This window comes from Triturus cristatus, chromosome 5_1 (assembly GCF_964204655.1).
Source record: "Triturus cristatus chromosome 5_1, aTriCri1.1, whole genome shotgun sequence".
Classification (NCBI taxonomy): Eukaryota; Metazoa; Chordata; class Amphibia; order Caudata; family Salamandridae; genus Triturus; species Triturus cristatus.
In genome coordinates this window covers 257461465-257474152 of record NC_140587.1, presented here as the reverse complement: position 1 = coordinate 257474152, position 12688 = coordinate 257461465, and the positions used below count along the sequence as shown (strand labels likewise).

Sequence of the window (12688 nt, the reverse complement as noted above, 5' to 3'; positions counted from 1 at the left end):
CCCTGCAGAATTCATGTTCGGTAATGTTCAACCACAGCAGGGGAAAATTGCACTCTGTGGTATCTCTAGTTCCTCTCTCGCTATTGCCGGTCTCAAATAGAAGGAGGACGTCAGTTTCCTAACATTTTAATATTTGGGTAATTAGCTCTAATTTCCCATTCTCTCTACCCTCTTCTTCTCTCATCTTAACTCTAGCTACCACTTCTCTCCACACATCTACATTTTATCTTCTCCTCGCATCAGTTCCCCAATAGTACCTACTCCTGGGGCTGTGCCTATGCCCCTTTAGACTCCAGGACCGACTCCTGTGGTGTACGTGGTTTTCCTTAAATAGCGCTATCTCTGCTTCTGGATTGACCCTACAGACGCAATGCTGCAGTGTCTGCTATAATGCTTATGTTGCACTAGCTCTGCTTCCGACTGAACCTTTAGCTCCACTTCTGAGATGTCTGTTTTTGTCCTTAGTATGCACTGGTTCCACTTCTGGGTGAACCCTACAGACCCACTAATGAAGAGGTCTTCAAACTATTTGATGCTGAGACCCCCTTTCAATTGTTTTTAGGCGTAAGGACCCCCTTCTGACAAACATTTCTAGAACCTGGTACCCCTCATTATCAACAACTACCGGCAACCATAAACGCCCCCAATTCCCACAGCAAATCATTTTTACGGTGGGGAAATAATATTAAACAGTGTTAAGCAAAGGTCAGTGAGCATGGGGGTGTGGTCAAAGGTTAGCAAAAAACAAAGGGCCTCATTTATGAGGAATTGGCATAGAGCAGCACATCAAGTCTTCTTGCTGAGCTGCCCTATGCTAATGTGAAAGGGTTTGAATGCACCGTATATATGAAATATGGTGCATTCCTGTCCTTTTCCCTTGCGTTGGCGCACAAATTGCTGCCTAGAACCAACATAAGCAGGATTGTTTTTGTACAGGAAGGGGCACCTTCCTTCACAAAAACAATCCCTAGAGGTGTTTTCCTCTTTCTATTTGAGCTGCTAAATGCAGCACACATGGAAAGAGGAAAAAACGAGGAGAAATGAAAACATTTCTCCTCATTACACCTCCACTGGGGAGGCCTTCATTTTTAGAGCTGCCCCAGGTTTATGTGATTTTGTAAATATGGGGCAGCATCAAAATCCATGGGTGTTGCGTAGGAAGCCCACGCAAAGCCCATGGAACACCTCCTTGACGCAGAGTTAGGCAACGCAGTGACTTGCTCTGCTGTGTCTTACTCCATATCTATGAGGCCATGCAAAGCCATGCTGGGTGACTTTGCACCGCCTCATAGGTATGGTTGTGATGCTTGCGCCACCGGAGTGTGAAAAAAAGTGATGCTCTTGCGATGCAAGCCTCTCATAAAAAAGCCCCAAAATATTCTGTACGTTTTTTAGGCCTTTAACCATCAGGTATGTATATAAAATATGGGCAGCATAAATGAAAAATAAATGTAAAAAGTTGTTACTCAGTGGGAAATACACTGTAGTACTTTATGAAACCTCTATTAGTTAATGCACTGCATAGGCCTGTGTGTAACCAGAGAGAAACAGAATTAAATCTTGATTGGTGCAGTGGAAAATAGTGATGTGTATTTTAGTGCTACGGGGTCACAGCCTGTGACAGAAAGCATTGTGAAAATGTAAGTCATTATTTTATACTTGCATTACACACAGTGTAAGATAGAATGCTGCAAAATGTGCAAATAGTTTAACGGTCAAATGGTGCTTCCAAAATATAGATTTTAGTAATACCAGAGTGTATGTATGCAATTTAAAATTAAAAACAAGCACTTCCCACCCCAGTTGTGAACTCTTTGCACTTCCACTCAAAAAGCCAAATCTTTGTCATCACAAAGCAGCTTGGAGTGATTTGATCAATTAAACCAGAACAGCTACCAAGCATCCTTTACACTTGCAGATTAACATTTGCATTTCATCCAGGCAAGCAGCTGATAATGATCTAAATTAGCTGTTCCAGGACAGGTTCAACACAACACTGCCCCCCAGCACAGGTGATATACAAATGACTGGACCCCACCGATGTTTCTTTTTGATAATTCTGGCACCCTCTGGAAAGGTTTGGGTGGGAAGAGAAGGGGCGGGTATCCTTTTGCTAGTTCTTCTTGTTTGTCTTCCTTTCTACTCTCTCTTTTTGACTATTGGGGGCGGGCGAGTGTGCGGGTCAGCTCTAGGGCAGGGTAGGAGTGGCTTGTCCACTGCTGAGGGCGCTGGGCTGACCAAACCAGTCATGCACACTCTACCCTTTCTACATGCAGCCTACATGGAAAGAATGGCCTCTCCATATGCGCCTGGCTGGTCGGCTCCTGACCAATTACAATGCTGCCATTGCACCATTGTGGTTGCCTAAGGGCAGGGGCGAGAAGCTGCCTGCTTCCTGGAGACAGGACAGCAGGAGAGCAGGTCAGGAGCAGAGACAATGCAGGATCCAGGAAGGAAAGATTATTTTATTTTTAAATTACCCATGTGCATGAACCCCCGCATGACCCCCTCCTCACCCCCGCCCGCCGCAAGTCATGCCGGCATCGACTGATTCTATGTAGCTCTTATATAGCACATAGCTACCCTTAGGTATCCCACCGCTGATAGTGTGGCACAGGACAGATAAAGGGACCTAGAGTGAGCTGTTCTGGAAGAGCCAGGTCTTTAATGATTTGCGAAAGGGAAGTTCTTTATTTTCTGATCACAATGAGTCGGGAAGGCTGTTCCAGAGTTTAGCCGCATTAAAAGCAAAGGAGCGACCTACATATTTTGCCCTACAAACTAAGGGCACTGTGACAAAATGTGCAGTGGAAGAGCGCAGAGTTTTGCCGGGGAAGTAGGGCGGTACCAAGGGACAAGTGATCAAAGGCCCTTTACCCTTGAGTGCCCTATGAACACTGCAGAGTGATTTAAATTTGATTCTCTCGGCCACCGGGAGCCAATGAAGGGTGCTCAAGGTAGGTCGAGCAGACTGATGTTTTGGAAGTTTGCACAGAATCTATGCGGCCGAATTCTATACTACCTGCAATCTCCTTATTCCAGTCTTTGGCACTATCAGATAAAGAGAGTTACCATAGTCCAGGAGTGAGAGAATCAGAGCCTAGACATCCAAGCTATTTGAGGTGAAGGGAAGGAAGGGGAGGATTTATATATTAAGCTATTCGTACTTTAATTTGCAAAGCAATTATGTCTTTATTTATGCATGTGTTAGAAAACATCTGGACTGCAGTGGCGTTCTCCTTTCCCCTCTACCCCAGCGAGAATGCTACTAGGTAAACTTATGAATGACCTAAACGTACAGTAAGAGAAAGGTATAGTAAACCAAGCTCTCAATTTTCAAGTATTAGCAGCACTTTGTCGGACACATGTGCCTTTCACACAGTGGTTTGCGCTTGAAAATAGTACTCTTGATTGTTAATTCTCCATTTGAATCCCATACAGAATGTATGGGGGTGCAGCAGCACCCCCACACCCTACTTTTACTGCTACTAGTCAGGCATTACAGTCTGTTAGGTCTGTTGCTGCTCACATTTCATTTCCGAGTACCGTGGTCATGTCCACACTTCTGTATCTAAAATGTACCCTGGTGAGCAAGTGTGCACTATACACCACAGCCTAGATTTACAAGGCTTTGTGCAGGTTCTCGCGTGATGCGAAGCCGTGCACAGTGGCACTTCCTATTTACTATCCGACTTAAAAGGTGTTTTCTCCTGGGAAGTGAACTTTTCACAGTGCAGAAACCTCCTTGCATCAAAAGTATGTTACAGGAACATTAGTGAGGTGGTTCAATGAAACACTCATAGGCTTGGAAGGAAAATGCAATCTGCTGAGATAGCCCGGGGCGCCTTTGCATCAATATTTAACGCCCACTGGAATCGGGCATAACAAGGGGAAATGTTTTCAATTCTCCAAAGAAACAGCAAGTTGCATGTGCGCTGCACTTTCACAAAACACCTCCAATGTGTGTGAACCCTCTGAGTTGTCTCTACATCAAAGTTTGCCTCCATTCCATATCCTTGGTAGACAGCGCACAACCACCTCTGCAACACGTCGCGGGGCTGCGCGCCGCACAAGGTGAGACTAGCCGAAGCCGATCTTTGTAGTGATGACTGTGCGTTTTCTTCCTTGAACAATGCACCGCAGCAAATGTTCATGCTGCTCTTCACAGAGTGAAAAGACAGTTCTTGCTGGGCCAAATATATGGTTCACATTATTGTGATTGCCACTTGCACACAATTGCCAAAATGCTAGCTAGACACCAACTCACATTCTTGCCCCCTTGTACATTTGCTGATCTCAGTTTAATTTTCGCCAGGATGATGCTTTATGCATCTCAGCAACAAGACAACTTAGTTTTCTTCAGTGATTGGCGAGGATGGATAACATCTGCTGCTCGAGGCACTGTAAGAACTATCAGAAGCTAAGCTCTCTATCTGAAAGTAAAATATCAGATGTGGCAGACATGCTATTTCAGTCTATCCGCATCTGCATTTAGCATCAGTATCTGTATTTATCTCTGCTGCCCTGATCCTCTTTGAAGGGTCATCCAGCACCCTCCCTTCTCCACTGTAAACCAAAGCCCTTCACACTGTGTACCTGCTCCCTCCTTCCCTCTGCATTTGCACTCCTCGCTGTGAGACTTCCATAGTGTATTGTGATCCATTGCTTTGTAGCATGGCTCATGGTATACGTCACATACATCGAAACATATGTACGACATACTTGTAATGTCGCTTCCCCTTTGTGAATGTTTGTTAAAACATTTTTTAGGAGCAGGCTACTCTAACAAAATGTAAAGAAAACCTTTTATTTTTTATTTTTAAAACACGTCCCATTTTCCTTTTAGGAAAACGGGCTGCATTTTAAAAAAAAGATTGCTTTATTTAAAAGCAAACACAGACATGGTGGTCTGCTGACCCCAGCAGGCCACCATCCCTGTGATTTTTGTGATTTCTTATGGGTAGCAAACACAGACCTACCTCATTAATATTCAAGAGGTAGGTCTATTAGCGACCCAGTGGGAATCATAAAATGTGTAAACCACACATTTGTACATGGGTGTTGGCGATTACCAAATAGCGAATCACAAAAAAATTGCTATTTGGTAATTACCTATGTACAATTGGCCGCAGAGTCTCCTGAGGTCATGGCACTAGTTTCCCATAGACAGGTCCCTGAGTCCCACTTCCCTGTCACTAACGGTAGTGGTTATTCCCATTCACTATAGGTGACATTCAGGTTAAGCCCCACTAAGGTGACATTCAGGTTAAGCCCTGCTAGTAGTCTGAGTCTCACTGGTTTCACTCCATGTCTTCTAAAGTCAAAAGTAATCCGGGGCCCGAAGCACTTTGCAGCAGAACATGTTCCCCCAGGGCCTTCTGGCTCTGCGATCAGTGTAGCCCGCTCCTTCTAGGGTTGTGCTAACACAGTACCCGGGAGTATTTCACACTTGGATGTCGCTGAGGACTGCAGCGTTTGCTGACGGTGAGTAGCACCTGCGGCTCTGCAGGTGCAGCAGCTGGGCATACACAGAGCTTCCTCCGATGAGACAATAACTTTCTCTGATCCCTCTCACAGGTGGGAGAGCCGATCACTCGGGCTCAAATCAGGGCTCGGACACACACAGGCCACCACAGCATCCTCTCCTCTTGATCACGGCGAAACCAGGAAACCTTCCTTGTTCTTCTCAGTGGCTCCCTCTGGCATATGGGGAACACTTTATTCCACACAAGGGCGACAGCCCGATCGGCAAAGCAGTCCTGCAATCTTCACGCTAGTCCCCTCTGCCATTAGGGGTTGCCAACTTCATTCCATGCAATGGCTGTGGCTTGAACGCAGTGATACCAAGTTCAGAGCAGCCACTTCTTGCATATGACATATTTACTCTGCATACTTGCCTGAGATTTATCAATGCAACTATGGCTAACTTCATGGCGGTCACCTCTGGCACACAGGATTGCCGACCTTAATCTGTACATGGGCAACGACCAGATGCCTGCAGCAGCATTTTCCTCTTACGTCCCTACAGGGAACCACTCGCCAGAATCCCGCACTGGGAGCCGCTCCCTCCAATAGATCTCTTCTTCCTCAGAGGGCGTACTGGTCTTGGCAAACTGGCAGGCACTGGAGCTTCAGGGGCTTATGGTCTTGGATTTCCCTGGATGGTGTCCCCTCACACAGCTGGGAGACTGGCAGACCTTAGACCCCGATCATGGTCACAGGCAGATGTCTTGCAGAGCGTCTCCTCCTCGACAAACAGCCCGACTGGCTGCTTGACAGTTGACATTTTTGAGGGGCCTTGAGTTCCCCTTCTTATAGTCCATTTCCAGACACCTAATGTAACTGAGGGACGGAGTCTTTGAATTTTGCGTTGGGGGTCTGCTTCTTTTTGAAGTGCCGCTCCTCTGTCCTGCATTCTTTCAAAAAGCAGTCCGTCACAGCAGGAGCACCTCCAAATCTAATGCATCAAAAGGTAACCCAGGGCTCCAGCCCTGCTCTTTATGATTCTCTTATCAGCCCCAGCTCCTTCCTGAGATGAAGCTTGGCCCCTTTCCATGTCGTGTCCTTGAATCAAAAAGCACCCTTTGAAGTAATATGTAGAGCCTGACTCTCCTTCCTTCCTTCAGTGTGTGTCCCACCCAGCTCTCAGGAATGCAGCAGTACACAAATATGTCGGGGGGGAATTCCTCTACCTCCTCATGCTTCATCCTGGGTCTCCCAAAATGGAACCCAGAATCTTTCATTTATTGTGGTATTCACAAGCACAGTGGCGTAATGAAATTGAGGTGGCCCCCATGCAAAGTACATGCAGGGGGCCCCCCGCGGATCCAACCCAGTCCGGAACTCACATCTGTCTATTTGAGCTTGCTGGGTAGGAAGAAGGGATCAATGGTAGGTGGATAATTGTATAAATCTTGAAAGGAATAATTTTCAGGATTTCATGTAATGCATTTGGACTGGTACCAATCTTAATAGTTCAGCTATGAGGTTTCGGGTTCTTGGTACTAAGTAAAAGGTTGCCTAGTTGATTGCTTCTTGTATTTTTTTATTTTGTAGGGGTGAGGAAAAAGTGAATGTTTGCTCTTGATCTTGCTAGAGATTCCAACAGTATGTAGTTTGCTTTTCAGAAACGATGGTAGGCCTAGGTAGGGACGTGTACATAATACAGGAAACATTCCCCTGCTTCAAGGGATAATCAGTGTAAATCCTTTAGAATAGGAGTGATCTGATCAGGTTTTGTTTGCTCATTAGAAGAGCCAAGCAGCATCATGCATTGTGGTTCTTAGGAGTACCAGTGAAGAGAGGGGTTGGCCTAACAGTAATGCATTGTCACCATCAATTGACATGAGCACCAGAGATAGCACAGTCCCTGTAAATGTGTGTGGAACAATAAAGGATTTTCTTTTTCTAAAATGGTGAAGTTCGAAAGATGGTTGGCTTATCACTTATTCCATATATGCCCTAAGTCTAGTTGGTTTATGCTTTACCAATTACCTGTAGCTAATAATATAGAATTGCCTACGAGTGACATTTTGACTACGTTCATAATTATTTTTGCCATATGTTTAAATCATTATACATATATATATATATATATATATATCAAACGCAGAAGGTTACCCTTTAGAGGAGCCTCACACGTCAGGATTACACACCAAACCGCAGGCGGCAGTGTAGACAGCATGCTCCACACGTTTCAAAAGCCATACGCGTTTCGAGCGATTAGGACGCTCTTTTTCACTGGCAAACACAGGCAGGAAGCGGTATGTGAAGAACATTGCTTTTATTGAAATTTTGGAGTCCAACCCATGTGGGCGTGCCCATTAGCATGCTGGTCCTTGTAGTCCAAATATTGCTGAAGGACTCCATCGTTCTCTTGCCAAGTGGCCACAAAACCTGCCTATGTTGAAAATCAAATACCCTGTTGGGTGAACAGCGCAGGATGCACCGCTGTACCACATTGTCCCATGTCACTGCGGGCGAGGCTCCTGACGTCCCAAGAGCACCAGTGGTTCTCAGCACTCGGGATCCGCCCGCAAGCGTCGGGGCTCCTCGCGACCGAGCGAGCCGCTATAACATCAAACGCAGAAGGTTACCCTTTAGAGGAGCCTCACACATCAGGATTACACACCAAACCGCAGGCGGCAGTGTAGACAGCATGCTCCACGCGTTTCAAAAGCCATACGCGTTTCGAGCGATTAGGACGCTCTTGTTCACTGGCAAACACAGGCAGGAAGCGGTATGTGAAGAACATTGCTTTTAGTGAAATTTTGGAGTCCAACCCATGTGGGCGTGCCCATTAGCATGCTGGTCCTTGTAGTCCAAATATTGCTGAAGGACTCCATCGTTCTCTTGCCAAGTGGCCACAAAACCTGCCTATGTTGAAAATCAAATACCCTGTTGGGTGAACAGCGCAGGATGCACCGCTGTACCACATTGTCCCATGTCACTGCGGGCGAGGCTCCTGACGTCCCAAGAGCACCGGTGGTTCTCAGCACTCGGGATCCGCCCGCAAGCGTCGGGGCTCCTCGCGACCGATCGAGCCGCTATAACATCAAACGCAGAAGGTTACCCTTTAGAGGAGCCTCACACATCAGGATTACACACCAAACCGCAGGCGGCAGTGTAGACAGCATGCTCCACGCGTTTCAAAAGCCATACGCGTTTCGAGCGATTAGGACGCTCTTGTTCACTGGCAAACACAGGCAGGAAGCGGTATGTGAAGAACATTGCTTTTATTGAAATTTTGGAGTCCAACCCATGTGGGTGTGCCCATTAGCATGCTGGTCCTTGTAGTCCAAATATTGCTGAAGGACTCCATCGTTCTCTTGCCAAGTGGCCACAAAACCTGCCTATGTTGAAAATCAAATACCCTGTTGGGTGAACAGCGCAGGATGCACCGCTGTACCACATTGTCCAATGTCACTGCGGGCGAGGCTCCTGACGTCCCAAGAGCACCGGTGGTTCTCAGCACTCGGGATCCGCCCGCAAGCGTCTGGGCTCCTCGCGACCGAGCGAGCCGCTATAACATCAAACGCAGAAGGTTACCCTTTAGAGGAGCCTCACACGTCAGGATTACACACCAAACCGCAGGCGGCAGTGTAGACAGCATGCTCCACGCGTTTCAAAAGCCATACGCGTTTCGAGCGATTAGGACGCTCTTGTTCACTGGCAAACACAGGCAGGAAGCGGTATGTGAAGAACATTGCTTTTATTGAAATTTTGGAGTCCAACCCATGTGGGCGTGCCCATCAGCATGCTGGTCCTTGTAGTCCAAATATTGCTGAAGGACTCCATTGTTCTCTTGCCAAGTGGCCACAAAACCTGCCTATGTTGAAAATCAAATACCCTGTTGGGTGAACAGCGCAGGATGCACCGCTGTACCACATTGTCCAATGTCACTGCGGGCGAGGCTCCTGACGTCCCAAGAGCTTCCGAAGTAGAATATTACTCTCAAATTATAGATATACCTCTGGTTTCATAATCATGTTTTAATTTACGTTTTTGGACTACCTTAAATGAAAATTCTGTATAATAAATTCCACCATTGCCTTCGGTTCTCACTCTAATAAAGACAATTGACTATTAGTGTCAGTTATCTATTGCTATTCCTTCGATGTTTGTTAACTGCGGAACAACTATCGAAAACTGTGCTGCAACCAATATAACAATTCTGGATTTTTCTTACCCAACACATCATGCTGTCGACCCAACATGAGCAGGGTAGTGCCTGTGCAATGCAGAGATGCTGCTTCAACTGCGAAGGATGTGGCCTCATAAATATGAGGCAACGCCTTTGCCCATGTGCCTGTGCCCTGTTACAGATGCACAGGAGTAACGCCCTTGGGGGTAGAGGCACACCCAGAGCCACATTTCGGGGGGGCTGCTAAACATTTCGGGGGGGAAGCTAATTCTTCCAGCCATAGGCAGAGTTGAGATGCAAGGGCTCTAAGAAGGGGTGAAAAAACAACAAAGCCTCGTTAACAAGTAAATGGTCTTTTAAAGACCTGTGAAGTACTCGGGTGCGGCTGTGTGTGCCCGGGAAGCTCTCAGCCCGGGCTGCCACACAGGACGGGGGTGGCTGAAGCTCTTTGAGCCCAATGGGCGTTGCGCGCCTGCTTGCGGGCGTACACTAACTGTGAAGTACCTTGACGATAATGTTCATTTATTGTGCCCCAAAGGGATCCTTGAGAAGAGAGAGAACCGGATCCCAGGACTCACTATGGGTGGGGTGATAGCGGGGATTTCAGTCACAGGCACACTGTGCTCCGTCTGCAGTGAAACCGGGATGCGACAGTCTCAACACGTCCGCTTTAACTGCTGCTCTTGCCCCAAATGAGTGAGCTAGTGCATGCTTTGGAGAGAGCTCAATACTGAACCATGATCTGCGGTCAGTGGCGTAAAGAAAGTTGAGGGGGCCCCCCTGCCACGCACACAGAGGGGCCCCCGCTCCGGATTTTATCCAAGCGATTGGGCCTGAGTACTGTGCTGAGGGGGACCCCTGCAGCTCGGGGCCCCCACGCACCGCGGGGGATGCGGGGGCCTGTGTTACGCCCCTGTCTGCGGTCCATTTCGCCTCTGTGTTTTAGTGCAGGTGAACTTCTAACCTTTAATGCAGGCACAGAATACACCAATGAGAGCGAGTGTAGTCACAGGCCGCACCCACTACATTGAGCCTCCAAGCACTCCACGGGCTGGGGTGCATGGTGCCTTTACCCTGAAGTGCAGCCACTGTTTCTGTTTGGCGACACCTCGTCCTTTCTTTGGAAGTATGCTACAAATCCCCATGGTGGTCTCTGGAGGCTTACTCTGACCCTCGAAGCTCCCTCCTAAAGGGTGTAAAACAAATGTGCCACTTCCTGGGGGAATAGATGTAAGGCCTTGCTCCTGGACCATTATGCTTGTGCACATGCATTAGTGACATGGAGAAGGCTCTCAGAGAATAGCACGCCTTCATCTGTAAGGGACAACACCTCCATGCAAATGAGATAATGCCCACCTTACATTCTGTGGGTGCTAATTTGGCTCCTGCACAACACCTATTACAGAAGGAGTCGCACAGACAGCTGTGGGAATAAACACCTATTTACTCCAGGGGTAAATTGTGTAGCACGTAATTGGGACCTGGGCCTCTGACTGGCCCAGCCTATTGCTACATGAACCTAAACCCAATGGAAGGATGCTTCTGCAGCAGAATGCAAATATGGCCAAAAAGCCCGGGCTCAGTTTTATCCAGAATGTTTCTCATTGACGCCTGGTGCCTGATCAATAACTTTATTGGTTATTTAATGCAATAATATCTTTATATGGTATTACAACATACGTTTGCCTTTTAACCAGTAGAGCAGAGAAATGTACTAGTTTGTATTGTATTCAGATATAGAATCAGGGGTGTAGCTATCACTTGTGCAGCAGCTGCAGTGACACCAGGGCCTAGTGGTGTGAAGCGGTCCACTTCACCGCAGTTAGTGCCTGTTTTTCACTACAAACCAGGGGTTGGGAGGGCACTCCCTTGTTTGCATTAGGGCCCTGGGCACGCTTGACACTCACTCTATAGACCTTCCATCACAAACAATTATCAAATAACAAAGGAACCAACTTACTTAGATAAGACGCGAAGCTTTTCCCCAAAATGGAATACGGGTTGGCTCACATCTGGGGCGGGATAGTCACAGAGGACTGCAAGGAATTCATTCTCTTGTTCTAAGAAAAGAAAACAGACATGGGAAGGTTTCATTTGAACACCTATCCGACATCCTTCGGTTCTTGGTTGCCACATCAATGAGTCAGTAAGCCACAAGTCCTGAAGTCTTCTAATAAGAGAGAGCAGGAAAGGGCACTCATACCCATACCTTTCACTTGCTCGAGTACAGTCAATTTGCTAAAGGCATTCTCTCCCACAAGATGGAACGATATTTTGTAAAGCATTGGTAGGTGACTCAAGCGTACTCCATGGCAGGAAAGCTGGGGGGATATTTTTAGTCACTAACACGCTTCTTCTAGCCTACTTATAAGGTTCAGCTGTGCATGGGGAAAGAAATGTGGGATGCTGGTATCTGTAGTCCCCGCATTCGCATTTTTCTTCATCCTGGCCTAATTTACCATTCTAATCTGAATGACTGTAGTGTCGCTGCGCCAGCATAAATGACGCGGACACTATCTTTACTCAAGGGAGCTTTATTCACTTTCATCCCTTACGTTCTTATCCCTGCTCAGCCCTGCCCTCTCTCTCGCTCCCCCTCTTCCGCCACCCAGCTCTCCACCCCATCTCTTAGTCTCATGTGCTGGTCCTAGCGCCCAGCACATGTCACAACATTACAATGACCAATTAAGGCTTTTTCTCTAATATCACAAGAGCTTGAAGAAAGTACAACAGCATTATTATTTTGTACAAAAGGGGTATAATCTTAATCCGTGGCCATATTACACAGTAAGCAAAAAGGATTCAAAATTAAATTGCTTCATCTCTGCATCACTGAAAAGAATAGGATATATAACTGCAAAACTAGAGCTTGAGGTACAGTCCAGTTGAGGTCATGTAAAGGCATAGGTGGAAGCACCCGGAGTTTTTTAACCCTGAATTAAAAAAAATATATATGTGTATATATTGTCCCTGAATTAAAAAAAATATATATGTGTATATATTGTTTAATAAAGTGCGCATTTGAACAGAGACATGATTCAGGAA

General features: G+C 46.7%; 2 protein-coding genes across 4 annotated transcripts in view; one reads left to right on the top strand and one right to left on the bottom strand.

The window, feature by feature from the left end:
• The window catches only part of TG (thyroglobulin), a 660241-nt gene that overhangs the window by 442614 nt on the left and 204939 nt on the right, over positions 1-12688 (top strand). The window lies entirely within an intron of this gene.
• Positions 1-12688, bottom strand: part of SLA (Src like adaptor) — a 110745-nt gene that overhangs the window by 14292 nt on the left and 83765 nt on the right. For all 3 annotated transcript variants that reach the window (XM_085604896.1, XM_085604897.1, XM_085604893.1), the window contains exon 3: positions 11604-11703. In XM_085604896.1, coding sequence (XP_085461022.1) covers positions 11604-11703 — 100 coding nt within the window. The remainder of the gene's footprint in view (positions 1-11603; positions 11704-12688) is intronic.